The 21,603-nt window shown below is 44.5% G+C and overlaps 1 protein-coding gene across 1 annotated transcript; it reads left to right on the plus strand.

Moving 5' to 3' along the window:
- The first annotated feature begins 85 nt into the window (after positions 1-85).
- LOC109272037 (pepsin B-like) lies at positions 86-8,420 on the plus strand. Its single transcript, XM_053889356.1, has 9 exons — positions 86-141; positions 656-812; positions 1,986-2,103; positions 2,609-2,727; positions 3,410-3,609; positions 5,135-5,257; positions 6,787-6,934; positions 7,784-7,882; positions 8,113-8,420. The coding sequence occupies exons 1-9, from the start codon at positions 86-88 to the stop codon at positions 8,263-8,265; spliced, it is 1,173 nt and encodes a 390-aa protein (XP_053745331.1). The 3' UTR covers positions 8,266-8,420.
- The last annotated feature ends 13,183 nt before the right edge of the window (positions 8,421-21,603 follow it).

Here is a 21,603-nt window from a genome sequence, read left to right on the forward strand (position 1 = left end):
GAGAGATCCAATCTCCCTCTGTGTGTCCCATCCCTTGGGTCTGCCACTGTGTCCTACGTGTCTCTGGGCCATTGAAATCAACGCCATGAAGATCCTGGTCTTGTTGTTGGTTTGTCTACACCTCTCACAGGGTGTGGAAAGGTTTGTATGGGGATTCAGCTTCAGCCCTGAGGGAGCATCAGAAGCTATGGTAGAGCAAAGGCCTCCCATACAGATCTTATGGAGAGGCAGCCAGATCATAGTTTGGCACCATGAACTGAAAAACCCAGGGAGCCAAGACTTACAATGGATGGGGTGTGTGTGTGTGTGTGTGTGTGTGTGTGTGTGATTAAAGGTGGGTTGGTGTTTTGTGGGACAAGAAGGAAGGATGTACAATATCTATAAAGCTTAGAGGAAGGACTGGGAAGGAACAGATATTTGTTCTGTGTAAACAATATGTAAGCAGAAAACCCCAAATACCTATTGCAGTGCATTTTCATGCTGGAAATGCTGGAGTGACTGCAGTGGTCAGAACTCACTAAAATCCAGGAGGATTTCTTATAAGAGGCTCTTCTTGAGTAGAGTATAAGAAGGTTTGAAAACCCACATCAGATCAATGAAGGCATTGCTTTCATGGGGAAGGTGAGGGTCACTCCTTTTGCCCTATTCTCTGCAGAATCATTCTGAAGAAAGGCAAGTCCATCCGCCAGGTGATGGAAGAGCGGGGTGTACTACAGACTTTCCTGAAGAACCACCCAAAGGTTGATCCAGCTGCCAAGTATCTTTTCAATAATGATGCTGTTGCTTATGAGCCCTTCACCAACTACCTGAATGTAAGTGAGGGTCAAGGTGGTGTCTATAAACCTTGGCTGAAAACCATTCTCAGATACTCATTTAGACCTCTCATTAGCTCTGATTTTGGACTTTTTACTAAACCCAAGTCTCTCCTTCCTCAGGAAAGTATCCGGAGAAGTTATGAGTTGGTACCATTTAACACTATCATATTCCCTCTCCTTCCTTCTTTCCTGTCATTACTGGCTCACTCTCTAAAGCTCCATTTACATGGTTAGGAGATTCCGAATGACCATGTTCCAGTCAATTGAGCAATCGAAAGGAAGTCCTAGTGATGAGCTGTAGGGGAAAGAGGGAAAGCACAGGCAAAGCGGCCAGGCAAAATCTCCATAGCTCCAGATGCTATGTAGCTCCCCATTTGGGAACATACACTGGTGCTCAGAGCAAGTATTTGCATGTTCTTGAGACTGCAGTGTCTGCTCAGGGCATCTCAACACACTGGTGTCCTATGGACTGTCTTTAGTGAGATGTTACATGAATGTCAGATCTAGAAGCCACTTCAGGAATCTCCTATCTCAAGTCCCACTTTTATAGATGGTGGATGAAGAGGCAGGGCAGTGACATGACTGGCTAAAATTCACTTAGAACTCAAAGTGTGTCTCAGTGAAGTTCTCTTCTTGCTTTTCCAGCCACCTTTCTTTTTTTATTTCTGGCACCTTGGCTACTAAGTGACCAAGGGAGGAGAATGGTGTGGAAATATCTAACACCGGAAGAGAAAGAGGTGTGTGTGTGTGTGTGTGTGTGTGTGTGTGTGTGAGAGAGAGAGAGAGAGAGAGAGAGAGAGAGAGAGAGAGAGAGAGATGGGGAAGGTGATGGGCACTGGGAATGGAGAAAAAAGTGACTGCTTCTCCAGCTTTGCATGTTCTGGCATAGAACGGCAAATCCATGGAGGTATCACCTTATGGCAAAGGAGAAAACACATTTGGAAGAAGAGATTGTCTTGCCAGACTAATTCTCACCTGGTCAAAATCTTGCATATAAGGACAAAAATGGAGAATATCGAGGGGGTCTGGCTCCAGAAGTGAAAGAGAATTTCTGGAAAGAGAAGAATATAATTTGGCCACAATGTGGTTTCTAGTGAGTCAACTTCATCTCAATCTTTAGGACATGGTTTGGCTGCTTAATACACTGGGGTAACAAACTTTTCTTTTCAGTCCTACTACTTTGGAGAGATCAGCATTGGGACACCACCACAAAATTTCCTGGTCCTCTTTGACACGGGTTCATCCAACCTGTGGGTGCCCTCCACCTACTGCAAGAGCCAGGCCTGTTGTGAGTATACCACCATCACCACCCACCCATGGATAGGAGCAGAGGGCGACGCAGAGTCGGGATTAAGCACAAGCCCATCATCCAAGTCTAGAGTTCTTGGTGCATATCCATGATCTCAGCCTCCTTAAATCCAGAACATCTGGAAATCTTGCTCTTGGTCTGTATTTCACAAGTGCTGCATCTCTAGAAAGCGAAAGAAGTAGACCAGGGCTTCCATTCCTTTCTCTATTGATCCCTTTCCTCAGCTCTCTCCTGTGGGCCCCAATTCCTGGCACTTTTGAGTTGACCCATGCTTCAGGAAATGGTAGGTTGGAAGGAATTGGGGCAACATTTGTTTCCCAAGGGGACAGACTTTTCTGGGGCTATTGATTGCCTTCAGCCCAGAGTCTGAGGCTGAAGCCCAATCCCAGGCTTGGTCTGATGGTCCCAGGCCATCAGGGATAAGTGTCCTCCGTGTATTTTGGAAAATGTGTTAACACTAACATTGCATTGTCTCTTTGCACAGCCAATCACAACACGTTCAACCCCAGCGTGTCCTCCACCTACCAAAACAATGGGCAAACCTATACACTATATTATGGAAGTGGCAGCCTGACTGTGCTCCTGGGATATGACACTGTGACTGTAAGTGCTGTTCTCATCTTTCTGTGGGTCTGCCATTTGGCTCCCCTTTTCTAGACTCTTAAGCTGTCAGAGATATCAAAGGTTGTTAGTTAGGTACACATTTCTAAAAGCCGACTCTTGGAAAGAGTGCCACAGGCCATCTAATTAAACCTTTGTCCCAAGACAAAAATTGCCCCACAGCAGTCCTGACTGCTGCAGGCTCTTTACGTTGTGCCTCCCCCTTGAATTTGCTCCTTGGTCTTATCTGCCCTCCTCAACCACCTGGAGCACATCTGCTTCCTCCTCCACAGGACTTCACTCTGGGTGTTTGAAGACCTTCCTTTCACTATTTTCTTTTCTTTACATCAAGCACACGCAGTTCCTATGTCATTTGTGCACACAGATTGTTCGATATAAAACCAGCCACTGTCCTTTCACTGTCCATGGAAGTGGAAACTCTAACTCCAAAAAACAATGGCCTCTACTTTGCCAACACCCACACTCTTCTTTCCAAGACATGTATGTTTGGCTGATGCTGTTGTCCCTTCTTTTTCCATGCCCCACGCTAGGACTGAGCCAACTCAATGAAAGAAGCCAATTTCTTCTCCTTAAAAAAGGGTCTAGGTTCCATTCCCCGGACACCTAAGTCTGGGAAGGATTTGTCTACCCTGAATTGTTAATCTTTTCTTTTCACTTGTCTCAGGTTCAGAACATCGTCATCCATAACCAGGAGTTTGGTCTGAGTGAGATTGAACCTAGCAACCCCTTCTACTATGCAAACTTTGATGGTATCCTGGGAATGGCCTACCCCAACCTGGCAGTGGGGAATAGCCCAACAGTCATGGAGAGCATGGTGCAGCAGGGCCAGCTCACCAAGCCCATCTTCAGCTTCTACTTCTCTCGGTGAGCATCTTTGCCCTGTAGGGCTCAGCAAATGAGGCACTGTGGGGGCTTTTATTTTACTTTATTAATTTTTTTAACATTTATTTATTGTTGAGAGACAGAGTGCAAGCAGGGGAGAGGCAGAGAGAGAGGGAGACACAGAATCCCAAGCCGGCTCCAGGCTCTGAGCCGTCAGCACAGAGCCTGACATGGGCCTCGAACTCACAAACTATAAGATCATGACCTGAACCGAAGTCAGATGCTCAACCGACTGAGCCACCCAGGAGCCACTGGGAGGGGGGGCTTTCAACATCAAACAAGGCCCAGGTTTTAACATATCCTGACATAATGGGGATAACTTGCCATATGCAATCCATTTATTTTTGAAGATTTGTAATATATTTGGGGGGGAATTTTATTTAAATGCACTAGAAGAATTTTTATTTTAGGCCATAAGCCATAAGATGACTCTTTTCTTTTTAAAAAAAATTTTTTTTAATGTTTATTTATTTTTGGGAGAGAGAGAGGTAGAGTGAAAGCAGGGGAGGGGCAGAGAGAGAGGGAGACACAGAATCCAAAGCAGGCTCCGGGCTCTGAGCTGTTAGCACAGAGCCTAACGTGGGACTCAAACTCGTGAACATGAGATCATGACCTGAGCTGAAGTTGGATGCCCAACCGACTGAGCCACCAGGCACCACAAGATGACTCTTTTCTTAAAAATGGACTACAATCCCTCAACATTTAATAAGTAAATGTGGAGATTGTTGTATTAGATTCACCAAATTCAGAGCTATAGGACCAGCCAGATGATCATTTCTTAATACAATAAATATAAATTTAGAATAAAGAGAACTATAACAAAATGATATTTATAAGAACATATCTGGCTCCAAAAAGAGTTCTTGTAGTCATCACTTATAGGGGTGAAGCCATGACTCAAATGCAAATACCTTGATCACAAATCCAGTACTTTTCTTACTCTGCTGGCCTTGAACTCTTGTGGCAAACTTTACTTACTGCTTCATCTTCCTAACCACATGATCCCCAGGGGACCTGAGTCCAAATGTTCAATGACTGGCAGGCCCAGGTTAGGGAACAGAAGAGGCCTGAATCCTCTTAACACCGTCTAGTTACCAACCTGAGCACGACAGGAGCATCCCCATCACTGCCCACTTGAGATCTCTGTCTGTCAGGCCCCCTCCAGGTACTCTCTGAGGGGTTTCTTCTTGTTCTCACTTTGCCCTCAGGAGGGTGTCCCTGGGAGGCTTTTAGAGTTTCTTTTCACAGGCCTGGTTTCTAATCCCATCGCCTCTTTTATGGGCATAGTCTGTGTTTCCAGTTCTCTGATACTCTGGGTGTTCCTCTGAGGAGACTCCTCTCCCTTATGCCTTAAGCCTGGCGGAGCCTGAAGAGCAGGTCAGAGGATGGGACCCCTCTTCCTCTGGTTCCACTGTGTCTGAAGGAGAGAGGGACAGTGAGAGGGGAGGGAGGGGCTGCCTGGACATGTGTGTTGTGGGAACTCACGCTCTTCTCCTCTTCTCCCTAGCCAACCAACCTATGAGTATGGTGGAGAGCTCATCCTGGGAGGAATGAACAGCCAATTTTATTCTGGTGACATCGTCTGGACTCCTGTCACCCGGGAAATGTACTGGCAGGTTGCCATCGATGAGTAAGTACAGAGGAAAGTTCCTATGGATTATGGACACCCCTAGAGTGTCCCTCCAGTGTGACTCTATCTCCTGTTCTTGTCATGGCATAAACCTCTTAAAGAGAATCAGCAAACCCTCAGGCTGATTATTCCTGGAGCTCAGTAGACTTTGGCATCTAGCTCTCGACTGAACTTTTTGACTTGGTCACTGAGCCTTGCCATGTCAGCAGGTTGGTCATTCCTAGGTCTCTGTGAATCTACATCTTTGTTCCTGGAAGCTTCATTATCCCAATTAGCATAGTCTTTACCGCTTCCTTCATCAGGAAATGTAATAGCCGTCATGGGTGTTTTCTATGTGCCCAATGTGCTAAATACTTATTGAATATATTATTGCATGTAATCTCCACTACAACACTATAAGGTGGTCAGCAGTATATTGCTTTGCATAGATAAAGAAATCAAGGCTCAGAGGTTAAGTGACTTATCCAAAGTCACACATTTCACACATTTCGAAATTTGAGCCCAAGCATATTTGATCCCCTAACCCACGATCATGAATCAGTTACTTCTACACCCCAAGCCTTCAGGAAATGTCCATCACTGCCAGATAAAGATACATGTCTTTGGCCAGTAGTCGAGACCATCCAACAGCTGAGCCCTACATATCAGAACAGCCTTCCCACCACTTCCGGACGTGCAGCACGGACCTGACCATGTCCTTGCACCTCGCCATGACTTTCTTGCTTCTTCTCTTTTGACTATAACACCTGAAGTGGTCCTCGTGTCCTTGCACATCCTTCTGAGCCCAGATGAATTATTACCTCCCTTGAAAAGGCCTCTCAGCGTCCCAGTCTCTCTTTCAGTCCCATAGTCTTACCAGCTTGCATCTCCTCATCTTTGGGTATATCACAGTGCAACCAGCCCAATGTGAAGAGTAGAGAGAGAGGTAATTGGTTAGGTGTCTTATTCACCATTACATCCAAGTACCTTGGTTCACCAACAGTACCCAAAAGATACATGGACTGAAGAGGAAGGGTAGAGAAGGAGCCGGCGACTGAATCACATAGGACCACATTACGGAGATTACCAGCTACTGCATTAAGTGGTAGCTTAACGTATGGTGTTGTCTCATGTCTCTTAGAAGGTACTCTTTAAAAACAGTGAATACAATCTGCTCCTGTTTGTATCGCAGATAATTCTTGCAAGAATGTCTTGCACATATTAGATGCGCAAGTGATTTATGAAGTGATACCCAGCTTTGGCACTGTGTGGACCTCACATAGGTAGATATAGAAAGGTAAGACACAGAAAAAGGAAGATAAGATAAAGGAAGATAAGCCCTGCCTCCCCAGGCCTCTCAGTCAGAGCTGGAAGGGTTACCCGACCAAGAAGGCACAGCAACATTATAAGGGCAGCTGTGTCGTGGGGTGGCCAGGCTTCCTAGAAGAGGCAGAAATGTCGGAGCTCCGAGGTTGGGGAGATCAGGGTGAACATGGCACAGGCGTGTGGCAGTAGTCCACTCATTTCTCTTGTACTGGTGTTCCTCTCAGGTTTCTCGTTGGGAACCAGCCCACCGGCTTGTGCTCCCAGGGCTGCCAGGCCATTGTGGACACAGGGACCTACGTGCTGGCTGTGCCCCAGCAGTACATGAACTCCTTCCTGCAGGCCACAGGAGCCGAGGTGTCTCAGTACGGTGATGTGAGTAACCAGAAGCCCAGGATTTCTCTGCACACTGATGCAGCCTCAGCACAGGAAGAGGGGTTTGGGTGGGGGACTAAACCCCTGGCAGGACAGATTAAGTGGGGACACAGCATGGCCTTTCAGGCATGAACCGTCAAAGCAAGGAGGGGTGAGGGGAGGGAGTAACACCAACCAGACTGTGAGTATGGGCTGAATGGTTGTCAGGAGGGACGGCTGTTCCATTGCAGCCCTAGGAGCACATTTCACCTTGGTGTGGCCAGTGTCATTTGACATGTGCCGATAGAGGCAGGCATATCACATTTCCCCATTCCACCGAGATTTCTTTTTACCTAGAAATACTCCTTTGGCTTTTATCTGAGCAGCCTCCCGTCCCCACCCCTGCTCCCCTTGTACACACTTCTGCAGTTTGCTCCTCCAGCATGCAAGAGTCTCGTTTAGTCAGACCAAATCTTGGCTCCTCAGGGTGTGTGTGTGTGTGTGTGTGATGAGTACGTGGGCAGGTGCACACAAGCAGGGATATGAATTGTGTGAGAGCGTGCTTTTACAGACTGGGCCTGTGTTTCTTCTCTGTAAGTTGCACTTTCTGAAGGTAGAAATCTGTTCTGGAATGAGTCTAACTCCTTACGGCCGTACCAACACATCCCAAACCTGAGATGTGCTCAGGGAGACCCAGGAAAGCAGAGCACCTGGTCAGTGTTGTGCCTGGGAATCGGGCTTTGCCTTCCATGTTCTCAGCCTCTGCTGGAAGGTCAGGAAGGAAGTCTCACAGGGAAAGGGGGATTGGGGCCCTTTGTCTGGGCCCCCCGTGTCCTGGCACGCTACAGCTCTGCCTCTCCTCTCTCTCAGTTTGTGGTCAACTGCAACTCCATACAGAGCATGCCCACCATCACCTTCGTCATCAGCGGGTCTCCTTTACCTCTGCCTCCCTCTGCCTATGTCCTCAACGTACGTATGCACTCCGGGCTCCACGGACATGGGATTGGATGGGCCCAAACGGCTGTTCCGTGTCCCAGATCATGTCTGGACACCTATGGGGAGCCACCAGTAGCAGGGCTGAGGGTGAACAAGAAGCCAGAGGACCCTGCAAGTGTCATGGAATATAGGGTGGGAACTTCCTGTGGGGAAAGACTTTTATATGCAAAAATGTTATATCCCTATGTCTTTTGTCTCTTCAGAACAATGGCTACTGCACCCTTGGGATTGAGGCCACCTACCTGCCCTCCCCCAGTGGGCAGCCCCTGTGGACTCTGGGAGATGTCTTCCTCAAGGAATATTACACTATCTATGACATGGGCAACAATAGAATGGGCTTTGCCCTCTCTGTCTAGACAGGTGAGAGGCAGCTGTCTCCACCCTCACTGCAGGACTCTGGGATTACCCTACAGTTTCTCTGGGCTGACCGCAGCATTTTAGACTAATCTGACCCTTCTGTGCACTAGAGTCTTACTTCCTGCAACTAATAAATCAAGAATCTCCAAATGTCTTTGTTGCTCCTTCCAAATGTCTTCTTTGCCTTATGTTTGTAGTAGTTTATTCTAAATTGAAAATTAGCGCCCGTTCGTTGGGAAATCTGTGAATTGACCAATGGGAGAGAACATGGAGCAGAGATCTCTGAGTGAGGACCCACTGCACAGACCTTAAGGACGCAACAGTCCCTTCATGACTAACTCTGGCTGGAGGTGACCAGCTCTCCCAGCCCTCTCCCTTCCAACACATTCTTCTTTGCATTCTTAGACAAGAACGTGAACCAGAGTAGTCTCTGACTCAAGAATTTTAGAGAAGAAAAAGAAACTTTAGAGAACATTTCCAACTGGTGCTCTGAGAACAAATCTGATCAGAAAATGTGGTTCTTTTTGAAGGGAGCAGCACAGTTTTAATGAATATTTTCTGGTATTTTCATAGACATTATCCTCCCTATGGTGCTTTCAGGCTGCTCACATACGCACTTTACCTGCCTGGGCCTGACTGCTTTTGAGTTTAGAAACCCCATCTCATTTTACAGTGGAAGAAAGTGAGATGTGGACAGGTAGTCATACAGTTAGTGTTAAAATCAGATCCAGATTCAAGGTATTAAATACTTTTATTGTGCTGCCACGTGATGAAGTCTGCTATGTGCAAGCCATGGACGCATGCAATTATAAATGAGGCGTGGCGTTGGCTCCCTAGGGATTTTCTATCAAGTAGAGCCTCTGGCTCCAGAGCGGTTTTCTGATGGCAGGAAGACCAGTAGCTGAACTTGCCCTCCACGGTAGGTTATGAGCAATCATCTGCAGTGGGTTCTTCGACCGCAGTAATGCTGCCTTTGGGGAGCTAAGAACTGGTGTGGCTCTGGGACTCAAAATTGTTTCTAGAAATGTAATTAGAAAGATGTATCTGGGAAGAAAGATGCAAAGAATTCTCAGTCCAGATGTGCATGGGTGGTGGTGGTGGACGGAGGTGTGCCTTTCTCCACAGCATCGCATCGTTCCCCTCTACCGACATTACAATGTTGTTGATCTAATGGAACTGACTAATGTAAGCACTTTGGCCATTCCTTTTCCTTTTTGTTGTGTTTCTCTTATAAGAGATACAGACTTTTCTTTTTCAATTTTTTTTGCCAAAGGGACAGATCTTAGTTCAGCTGCAATTCACCTACATCCTCACCATCTGCCCTGTCAGCTACTGTTCCTGCCTCAGTATCACTTCTATTCATTCTCTAGTGGTTAGCCTCAATGATATAAAGCCATGATCTTTCGTTAGTGGTAAAATTTCTGGAACGTTCTCAATCCTGAGATACAGAAAATCCAAGTTATCATGAGTAACCTGAAATTCATCAGCAGGGGACCATCCGTAGCCACTGGGAACATATGGCATTGGTAATGAGGGTTGCTGAGGATCAGGACGATTCTTGTTAGGGTGTGGAATTAAGGTAGCGGTAGAATGTGCTAGTTTAGAACGGATCCATCACTAACTTTCCAGAAATTAGAAATCTTCATGGAAACAGTTGCCATTTTTATCGTCTATTTGTTTGCTCTCACTCCATTCCTAGGTCTTTGAGAAGGGGGTTTGGCTTATAGTCTTACCTCACCAAATTGGCCCATTGTCTGCCTTCCTCACATCCCCAGCCCCAAAACCAGAGGGAGAACTGGCATCCCCAGAGTGTTTCTGTTGCTCCTTTCCTGGTAGCCCACGGAAAAGTCCCAGGGCATGGAGATGGCGAGTTTCAAGACTTCCAACTCCTACCTTCTGGTCTTCCCGTCCGGGTGTAGCTATGAAACTTGTGTGTTACTTTACCAACGGGTCCCAGTACCCATATCCTGCCAAATACATGCCAGAGAACGTGGAACTGTGCCTGTGTGTAGACCTCACCTATGCCTTCACTGCTTGATCAATCACAAGATCATGCCCTGCGAGTAGAATGATGATGTCCTATTTCCCAGTTCCAGGCCCCCGAGCAGCAGTCAGTACTTTGTTCTGAAATACCTGGGAGAGTCACAGGACAGACACCCTGGGTGGACTTGAAATCCAAAGGTAGTATTGGGGACCACCTCCCCACTCAGGACTAAAGTACACAGTATACAAAGGGTGGCTCTGGAGGAGAGGAAAGAAAATGTCAAGCTACCTTGACAAAAATAAAAATGACATCCTTTTCCTCAGCAGTAATTTTATCTTCTAGAAAAATTGGCTTCTTTGCTCTAATCCTCTATTTCTCATTCCCTACTCTTACTTCTAAACTGGAAGCCCCTGTTGTGCTCTGGTCTGTGTCCCTCTGAAGCTCCTTAGCCAAGGGCAGTGAGCAAAAGAAAGTCCAGAATTGCCAGAGGGACTTAAAAGGAAAGTAACTTCAAAGACTGACTGAAATTCACCTCACTTAAGGAACTTTCTAGAAGAATTGCCTTCCTCCTGAGATCAGAATGGGACAAGTCAACCCCATTTGGAAGATCCCATTTTCTCTTTTCTAATAGGTGATGCATTTGACAATTTTGGGGGCTTGTGGGAAGGGGGAGAAACAGTAACCTCCAGAGTCTCATGGATGTATTTGGATAAATGTCCACCATTCCCTCCATGAGGCTGTCTCCAGGTAGAAAGCAAGGTTCTCTACAAGATCCCATACACATGTTGTATTAAGTGGAAGGCTCTCTTCCACTCAGTCTGGCCTCTTTCCCTCTGCTCCAGAAAGGATGAGTGGGTGTTCCAATCTGAATGGCTGGCATAAAGTTGATCCTTGGAGAAGCAGGAAGAGGATCCCAAGAGAAGATTTCCTGGGGACATGATTCTGTCCTTTTGGTGCCAGAACCATGAGTCTGAGAGAAGACCATTTTGACTCTGGTGGCAGTTTCCTCATGCCTGGCTAAAATGGACTTCACTCTGTCATTTCTCTGTCCTTCCTCATTAGGAATGAAAACCTGGTTATGCTTTTGATGGTTAGCTTGTGGGACTTCGACACCCAGAAATAAGAACCTCTTCTTTCTATGGGGAGTTGGCCTAGGGACTGATCTCAGGAAGATGAGGCTGAAGCACTTTGAAGGTGAAGAAAATTGTGGTTGAAGGTGGCACAAAAGATCCCAGAAGTGTATCAGCAGGAGATTTTCCAGAATAGGGAAAAAGCTAGAATTGGGAAATGAGAAATGTATTTATCTTCAAATAAGAGCTGAATGGAGTCCATAGTTTTTATTCCTAGGATCATAAGATGAGGGAAGGCAGAGAACTAGAGGTAGAGAACCAATAGGAAGGGCTGCTCTATGGAAGGAGTCTGTAACCTACACAAGACCTACACATAGCACATGCTTAATGTTTATCTACAATGCTCCAATTTATTTCAGTGAGTGTTTACTGAACATATATTGTGTGCTGAGTACTATGGCAGGCACTGAGGATCCAGATCTGGGATACCCAAGGATGAAGGGGCTATAAAAGAGGAACTCTTGAGAATATGATGTATCCTCCTATTTCAACAAAATAAAGAAGATGGATAGAGGGATATTGCCAGCCTGGGGAATTAATGAAGGATATTAGATATCATCGAGATATCTCAAGGATATTAAATATTTATTGAGTAGCATAAGACACCTTTTAAGACACTGTAAAAAAATGGATGAATGAGAGTCCCAGGAAGCTTCCTATCTAGCGGAGAGACAAACATATACACACCCAACCGAACAGTGCAGTGGGCAAATGCCGTGATGGAGCATGCACGATGTGATAAGAAATGGTGAGAAAGTAATGGCAAATTCTGCCTTTCTGGAAGGACATTGCAAGAGAAGGCACCTGTGTGAGCGAAGGCATAGAAGTTTGAGAGTATAGAGTGTTGGTGGAACTCTGAGCAATCAAGTAGCAGGAAAACCAGATCTTAAAAGTAGGAAAAGAGAAAGAGGGTGGGAAGAATTAACGAACATGCTGTGAATGGACGAGATGCCATTTTTCTTTCTTTGTTGATGAATTATAATGCCCTTCCTAAAGGGATTTGGGAGTTGAGGAGAGAACATGAAATGTGACTGGTGAGTGGTTGCAAGACTTGCAAGGGATGGTTTATCAGCAAGCCCTAAACACCAGTCGAGTTTTGTTGCTCTCTGGGCTCTATAGGAGGATTTTTATGATATCAGATCATGGGGAGTAAATGCTGGAGATGATGTGGATTTAAAGACAGAGATTCATATGCTGCTGATGGTTCCTCTAGTATTTCTTGGAGCTCAGAGAAAGAAGGAAGGGGAAAGGTGATGGCATCTGAATGCCAGCAAGGATCATGCCTTCTCCAGGGTCACCACCAAGGTGGCCACAACAGGCAACCACATGATTCTCATTGACTCAGTGATCCAGCATCTCCAGCTATATGAGTTCAATGGCATTGACATTGACTTTGGGTACCCACAGTCCTGGGCAGCCCATCTGAGGACTAGCAATTCTTTACCATCCTCATCAAGGTAAAGACTTGCAGGTGCATTCTTATAGCCCAGGACCTATGGGGGTTTCCCAACCTTGACAGATTTCCATGTTTAAACAAAAGGGAAAAAGAAGATACAGTAATCAATAATTGTTGAAAATCTACAATGTGCCAGACACTGTGACATGCACTGTGTATATGGGACTTTATTTGATATTCATAACATTAAATGGAAGTATGTACTTTATATCAAACCAGAGAGGAGAAGTAATCATAATTAGAAAGTAGTGGAGATCTCTGAAACTTCTTTCCCTACAAGGCACCGTTTCAGTGAGGAAGCAGGGGAAAATATTACAGACAATTTAAGTTTCAAGCCTTAGCTCACTCACTTATACACACATATACATGGTGAACACATACATTCTAGTACATGCAAGATTTTTTTCTTCCATCAAATATTGATATATTTTTAAATTAAAATTTGGCCATTTATTAACACTGTCTTTTTCCTACAATTATTGCTACCTGTAATCATCAATACTGTCCTAGCTTGCAACAGGAAATATAGCGGCTTTTGAAGCTAAGGCTCAAGCCACAGGCCACCCCCGTCTGCTGATCTTGGCAGCCATACCTGCAGGCAAAGGAACCACGGATGTGGGTTTCAGAATTGCCAATATCAGAGCATGAGTCAGGCATGGAAGCAATACCCCAAGGCCTGAAGGGCACGTCTTATTCCAAGGCTGGAGTTAAACCTACGGACCTTTGGAGCTACATTCAGACTAAAGTTAATGTAGTGTGTACATCTTTGCTTGGTGTTTGTGGGATGCCACTCCCCATTTTTCTCCTCAGCGTTCTTGACTGGCAGCTGCTGTTTTCTAACCACTCTGGTCTCTGGCTTAGGACCTAGAAGGTGTTCTATATGTTCTATGCTGCTTGAGGCTCCCCAGTGGGCTGCATAAATGCATGTGGGCTTAGCTACTGTGTTGATCCACTAGGGAGAAGAAGGCGTGCCACTAGTGAGAGCAGAGGAGGAGAGGTAGGGAAAGTTTTTACTTGTTGTGCAACCAAGCCTGTTGTCAATTCCTGCCCCCAATTTTTTTGCCTATCTACTCACACTAGGGCATGGAGGAGTGAAGAGAATCTGGCTCCAGGGTATTCTCCTCCAGCCTCCAACAATAGCTAGTACATCAGCCTGCCAAGCTATCCACTGCATGAGGAACCAGAGAGGCCTCTGAGGACCCACAGCATCGTTACCCAGAGCGCAAGAGAGCTTGTTGGATGGACACTGTGTTCTTTGGAGATTTCTGGGAATAGTGAAGTCTTATTTCATTCCTGGAAAAATTTCAATTCATTGTCTGTGAGAACTGAGTTAACAGATAATCAAAATGCTTGGTTTAAAAAAAATGTGGTCAGGGAATTGTGTATAAATACTTCTGATAGCATAGACTTTTGTGGAGGTTGGGACACTATCACAGGAGGCAACAGCCCTCAGCACCAGGGTTCCGCTGACCATGGAGAGGTTATCTATGTCAACACTGTAAAGCAGGCATCTTGGGTTAGGACTGGGAAGCAGACATGGGAGGAAGGTGGAAGGGAATGGGCTTGAAGCCTTAAGCTAAATGTCCCCCCAGTAACTGGCCATGAAATATTGGTGAGACAGTGGAGTTCCTGCTGAGAAGCTCATCATGGGGGTCCCCACTTATGGATGGAAATTGTGCCCACTTCTTTGAATGTGTCTGTGGGAGGACCCCCCTCAGAATCTGGGTCTATCAGACCCTACACCCAGGGGGACTGGCTAATGGGCCAGCTATGAGGTAACCCCCCCCCCCCCCACCGTCCCCAAAAGAGGCTTAGGGGAGACTGGCCAGTTGGTGAGTGGCATTAGACAACTTCTAAGTTCCTTCCAGTTGTAAAAGAACTCTTGCTACATTGATTGCCCATGTCTTCTGTATACCCCAAATGGAAATGAAAAGCATTCCCCAGGGAGAGATAAAACATCTTGGCAAATGACAGGGTCTTGCTATGTGTGACCCAACTTCAGTTTGACTTATATGAGAAGTAAACTCCTTTTAAAAAAAATTACTTTTTAATTTACAACCAAGTTAGTTAGCATATACTGCAATAATGATTTCAGGGTAGAATCCAGTGATTCATCCTCTACATATAACACCCAGTGCTCATCCCAACAAGTGTCCTCCTTAATGTGCCTTGACCATTTAGCCCATCCCCCCACCCATGACCCTTCCAGCAACCTTCACTTTGTTTTCTATATTTAAGAGTTTCCTGTGTTTTATCCCCCTCCCTGTTTTTATATTGTTTTTGCTTCCCTTCCCTTATGTTCATCTGTTTTGTATCTTAAAGTCCTCACATGAGTGAAGTCGTATGATATTTGTCTTTCTCTGACTAATTTCACTTAGCATAATACACTCTAGTTCCATCCATGTTGTTGCAAATGGCAAGATTTCATTCTTTTTGATTGCTGAGTAATACTCCATTGTACATATATACCACATCTTCTTTATCCATTCATACATCGATGGACATTTGAGCTCTTTCCTTACTTTGGCTATTGTCTATAGTGCTGCTATAAACATTGGGGTGCATGTGCCTCTTTGAAACAGCACACCTGTGTCCTTTGGATAAATACCTAGTAGTTCAATTGCTGGGTCGTAGGATAGTTTTATTTTTAATTTTTTGAGGAACTTCCATCCTGTTTTCCGGAGTGACTGCACCAGTTGGCATTCCCACCAGCAGTGCAAAAGGGTTCCTCTTTTTCTGCATCCTCACCAACATCTGTCATTGTCTAACCTGTTAATTTTAGTCATTTGACAGGTGTAAGGTGATATCTCATTGTGGTTTTGATTTGTATTTCCCTGATGATGTGTGATGTTGAGCATTTTTTCATGCGTCTGTTAGCCACATGGATGTCTTCTTTGGAAAACTGTCTGTTCATGTCTTTTGCCCATTTCTTCATTGGATTATTTGTTTTTTCCGTATTGAGTTTGATAAGTTCTTTATAGATTTTGGATACTAACCCTTTATCTGATATGTCATTTACAAATATCTTCTCCCATTCCATCAGTTGCCTTTTAGTTTTGCTGATTGTTTCCTTCGCTGTGCAGAAGCTTTTTATCTTGAATGAGGTCCCAATAGTTCATTTTTGCTTTTGTTTCCTTTGCCTCCAGAGACATGATGAGTAAGAAATTGCTGCGGCCAAGGTCAAAGAGGTTTTTGCCTGCTTTCTCCTTGAGGATTTTGATAGCTTCCTGTATTACATTTAGGTCTTTCATCCATTTTGAGTTTACTTTTGTGTATGGTGTAATAAAGCGATACAGCTTCATTCTTCTCCATGTCGCTGTCCAGTTTTCCCAACACCATTTGCTGAAGACACTGTCTTTATTCCATTGTATATTCTTTCCTGCTCTGTCAAAGATTAGTTGGCCATATGTTTGTGAGCCTATTTGTGAGTTCTCTGTTCTGTTCCATTGATCTGTGTGTCTGTTTTTGTGCCAGTACCATACTGTCTTCATGATTCCAGCTTTGTAATACAGCATGAAGTCCGGAAATGTGATGCCTCCAGCTTTGGTTTTCTTTTTCAGGATTGCTTTGGCTATTTGGGGTCTTTTCTGGTTCCATATAAATTTTAGGATTGTTTTTTGTAGCTCTGTGAAGAATGCTGGTGTTATTTTGATAGGGATTGCATTGAATATGTAGATTACTTTGGGTAGTATCAACATTTTAACAATATTTGTTCTTCCAATCCATGAACATGGAATATTTTTCCATTTTTTTGTGTCTTCTTCAGTTTCTTTCATAAACTTTCTTTTTTTTTTTAATTTTTTTTTAACGTTTATTTATTTTTGAGACAGAGAGAGACAGAGCATGAACGGGGGAGGGGCAGAGAGAGAGGGAGACACAGGATCGGAAGCAAGCTCCAGGCTCCGAGCCATCAGCCCAGAGCCCGATGCGGGGCTTGAACTCGCGGACCGCGAGATCGTGACCTGAGCTGAAGTCGGACGCTTAATCGACTGAGCCACCCAGGCGCCCCTTTCATAAACTTTCTATAAGTTACTCCAGCTTTCTTTTGTTGACCATTAGCATGATAGATGGTTCTCCATCCCCTTACTTTCAATCTGAAGGTGTCTTTAGGTCTAAAGTGGGTCTCTTGCAAACTGCATATAGATGGGTCTTGTTTTCTTATCCATTCTGTCACCCTATGTCTTTTGATTGGAGCATTTAGTTCATTTACATTTATATTGAGTACTGAAAGATATGAATATATTGCCATTGTGTTGCCTATAGATTTGGAGTTTCTGGTGGTGTTCTCTGGCCCTTTCTAGTCTTTGTTACTTTTGGGGTTTTTTTATTTCATCTTTTCTCCCCTCAGAGAGTCTCCCCTTAAAATTTCTTGCAGGGCTGGTTTAGTGGTCACAAACTCCTTTAGTTTTTGTTTGTCTGGGAAACTCTTTATCTCTCCTTGTATCATGAATGACAGCCTTGCTGAATAAAGAGTCCTTGGCTGCATAATTTTCTGATTCAGCACGTTGAATACATCCTACCACTCCTTTCTGGCCTGCCATGTTTCTGTGGATAGGTCTGCTGTGAACCTGATATGTCTTCCCTTACAGGTTAATGACTTTCTTCCCCTTCTACTTTCATAATTCTTTCCTTGTCTGTGTATTTTGTGAATTTGACTATGATATGCCTTGTTGATGGTTGTTTTTTGTTAAATCTAATGGGAGTTCTCTGCGCTTCTTGGATTTTGATGTCTGTGTCTTTCCCCACATTAGGAAAGTTTTCTGCTATGATTTGCTCCCTCTTCATCTTCTGGGACTGCTACGATTCAGATGTTATTCCTTTTTAATGAGTCACTGAGTTCTCTAATTCTTATATTGTGCTCTTTTGCCTTAGTTTCCCTCTTTTTTTCTGCTTCATTATTTTCCTTATGTTTGTCTTCTATATTGCTGATTCACTGCTCTGTGTTCATCCATTCTTGCTGCTGTGGCATCTATTTGAGATTGCATCTTAGTTATGGCATTTTTAATTTCATCCTGACTAGATTTTACTTATTTTATCTCTGCAGAAAGGGATCCTATGCTTTTTTCAACCCCAGCCAGTATTCTTATTATCATGATTCTAAATTCTAGTTCAGGCATCTTGTTTATATCTGTGTTGAGTAAGTCCCTGGCTGTCATTTCTTCCTATTCTTTCTTCTGGGGTGAATTCCTTTGTTTTTGTCATTTTGGAGGAATAAAAAGAATTAATAAAATAGAAAATAAAAATTAAAAAATTAAAAGCAACATGAAGAAATCAAATAAAGAAAGCTAGATCCTAGGTGTGTTTTGGTCTGTTTGTTGGAAGAAGCTTGATAGAAGAGAGAGAAAAAATAATGAAAGGAAAAGAAAAAAAGTAAGAAAATGTTTAAAAATTTAAAAAGATGCATACAATAACAGAATAAAATGAAATGAAGAAAGTAAAATAGAATTAAAAAGTTTACAAAAAATAAAAATATAGTAAAAAATTAATAAAAAGATTAAAAAAGGAATGTAAATTTTTTTTTCTCTTTTCATATCCAAGAATAAGAGAGGGAAAAGAAAAAACAAAAACAAACCAAAAGGAACAGATGGACCAGTGAGCAGAATGAAATCCGAATTAAATAACATCAAATTTCCCCTAGAAGTCTAACTATGAAGCCCTTTATAGTCTGTACACTAGGCAGGAGGGGAGACTTGTGGTGGTCCTCTAAGTCCTGAATTTGGTTGGCTCAGTTGGACCGCGCTTGGTGTAATGGCTCTGTTCTCCACTAGGTGGCATTACTTAGCTTACTGGGGGTGGATCAGTGTGGCACGCATGCGCATGTGAATGTACCTGCACGTGTGGGAGAGGTGAAAATGACTTCACCTAGCTTCCCAGTCTCTGGTATCAGAACTCTGTGCTCTCACAGACCGGCAATCAAGCACTCCTCCTTTGACTCCAGCTTCTGTCCACTCACCGCTTCTACACTGTCCAGGTGCAAGCTGTCAGCCTGCCAGGCAGCACCTCCCTCTTGAATTCTATCTCATTTGGGGCTGTGTTTCCAAACCCCTCACCTCTGAGAGCCTTGTGGCTTGGGCCCACTCTGACCCTCTGGGGGATGATGTCGCCAAGCAATGGCCAGGTGCCGGCTTGCCCCCCGGGAACGTTTGTGCAGTTGTGCTGTTGCAGAGCCTCCTCAGCGACTGTGGCCAGGTGCCTGCCTGCCCCAGGGAAAGTTCACGGGATCATGAGGCGGCGGAAGTTCAGAGCTTATGGCAAAACACAACACACAGCCAGGGCGGTTTCACCGCATCTTTGTTCCAATACCAGCAAACGTGGCTGTTCTCTGGGGTCTGCTGGGACCTTTGCCTGTGGGAGGCCTTACGGCCTCTACCGGATGCCTTCCTAGCAGGGGAACCGCTTCTCCCGTGTGGCCCGTGGACGCCTCAGACCTCGCTGCCTGCTCCTGTGGGTTCGCCCTTCCCACCAGAGCTCCGACAGGTATCGAGCTGTGGAGTTTCAGACTCTGTGCTCCCCTGTTTATAGAGTCCTAATGGTATTGAAACGCTCTCTTCCTTTCTCCCTTTATTGTTTAGTCGCTTGTGGGCATTTCCACTCTCTCTTTCTCTGTGGGGGGAGTGCTATTGTGCGGGGGGAGTGCTTTTCCTGCACTCTCCCCCCTTTCTCTCTTCTCTCTCCACAAAAACAGCTCCCTACCCTCCACGGCTTCTCTCTCCCCCAGTTCACCTCTCTGCACCACGTACCTGCCGAGTTCTGTGGCTCAAGTTATGCAGGTTGTTGTGTAAATCCTCAGATCAATTTTCTAGGTGTGCAAATGGCTTGGTGCTGATCTAGCTGCATTTCAGGGACGAGAGAAGGCGAGAACTTCCATGCTTCTCTGCCACCTTGGTCCTTCCTCTTGAATTGAGAAGTAAACTCCTTCTAAGAATAAGAGTTTAGGGGTGCCTAAGTGGCTTCATCAGTAGCTCATCTGACTCTTGCTTTTGGCTCAGGTCATGGTCTCCCGGTTTGTGGGATTGAGCCCCACATCAGGCTCTGCACTGACAGCATGGAGCCTGCTTGGGATTCTTTCTCTCCCTCTCTCTCTGCCCTTCTGTTTGCATGTGCACTTTCTCTCTCTCTCTCTCTCTCTCTCTCTCTCTCTCTCTCTCTTCATATGTTAAACTAGCATTCTCTTTACTTTAAATAAAGGGTCCCATGGTAATCTGCAACTCTCCTCTAATCTTAGTGAATATGGTTCCCCTCCCTCTAATATGGCTGGGTTTGAACTGATGAAGAAGAGAAGACCTTTCTTTTTGTAAATTTTGTATTTAATTTTTAAAATTTTTAACTTTTTAAAAATACGATTTATTGTCAAGTTAACTAATGTACATCGTATACAGTGTGCTCTTGGTTTTAGGGATAGATTCCCATGATTCATCGCTTACATTCAACACCCAGTGCTCATCCCATCAAGCGCCCTCCTCAATGCCCATCACCCATTTTCCCCTCTCTCTTGCCCCCCGCCCCCTTTAACCCTCAGTTTGTTCTCTGTATTTAAGATTCTCTTATGGGTTTGCCTCCCTGTCTGTTTGAAACTATTTTTTCCCCTTCCCTCCCCCCATGGTCTTCTGTTAAGTTTAAGAGAAGACTTTTCTAGTTTCCCATGTGTAGATGTGTCCTCCAAATTTTCATAAGCTGCCACTAGTGGTGTTTCCATTGTTTCATGCTCCAGAGCTCCCAAGCCAACACCTCCCAGCACATCCTCTGAAGGCAAAGCTGATGGGATTAATGGGGACCCAAAGGATCCACCCAGGTTTCCTGAGTGTGCTAATGCTAACACTGTGTCCAAAAGAGGTTTGGAGGGCCTCGTATTTGACCAAAGCTGCTCACACTGTAACTGGCCTTGAACAGAAAGAATGGGGTTGAGGGGTGCCTGGCTGACTCAGTCAGAAGAACCTGCAATTACTGATCTTGGGGTCATGAGTTCAAACCCCATGTTGGCTAGAGATTTTTTAAATTAATAAAAACTTAAAAAAAAGAATGAAGCTCTGAGGGGATGAAGACTTCCTGTATTTTGTTTCAAGTCAATAAATATATGAAATGTGATGTTGCTTTGCTAATCATTCTTATCATTCTCTTTCTTTTAACATTACTGTTTAGAAAGTCATTTTCATGTTGGACTCCCCATGGAGAGAATTAAGCAGACATGATCTCTTTTGTTTATAGACTTGCACCTTGAAAGAGAACGTGTTCACAAATAGGAAATACATTTTAAACAAGTAAATTGTCAGCCCACTTAGAGTGAACTCAAGCAAAAAACTTGAGGCAAAAAACTACCTTTATTTTTATCTTAGTCATTATTTCTCAAACTGAGCTCATTTCATTTCCTGCGGAATCAGCTCTTCTACAAAACTTCTCAAAACTCTTCTCCCGGTCACTCATGGCTGCAAACTCGTTGATCATATTCTCCAACTCAGCTAGAGGTCTTCCTAGAACACATCTTGTCCATTTGCAGAGATTAGGTAACTGACCTGTTCTCAACGATATTAATGTTGGTTCTGGTCGCTAATTTCCTCAATACTTATTTATTTATTTATTTATTTAGATGTGGGAGGGGCGGGGGTGGGGGGAGAGAGAAACACAGACTGTGAGATCATGACCTGAGCCAAAACCAAGAGGCTGATGCTTAATGGACTGAGCCACCCAGGGGCCCCTCAATATTGTTTTATAAATGCTTTCCTATGGCTCTTGCACACTCTCCAACCTTTCACCAGAGAACCAGTGAACA

This window comes from Panthera pardus, unplaced genomic scaffold, assembly GCF_024362965.1.
Source record: "Panthera pardus isolate Hobbes unplaced genomic scaffold, ASM2436296v1 HiC_scaffold_11, whole genome shotgun sequence".
NCBI classification, from domain to species: domain Eukaryota; kingdom Metazoa; phylum Chordata; class Mammalia; order Carnivora; family Felidae; genus Panthera; species Panthera pardus.

Coding starts and splice junctions, on each gene's coding strand:
- LOC109272037 (XM_053889356.1), top strand. CDS start 86: ATGAAGATCCTGGTCTTGTTGTTGGTTTGTCTACACCTCTCACAGGGT. Junction 3,610..5,134: donor TTCAGCTTCTACTTCTCTCG/GTGAGCATCTTT, acceptor TCTTCTCCCTAG/CCAACCAACCTATGAGTATG. Junction 5,258..6,786: donor TGGCAGGTTGCCATCGATGA/GTAAGTACAGAG, acceptor TGTTCCTCTCAG/GTTTCTCGTTGGGAACCAGC.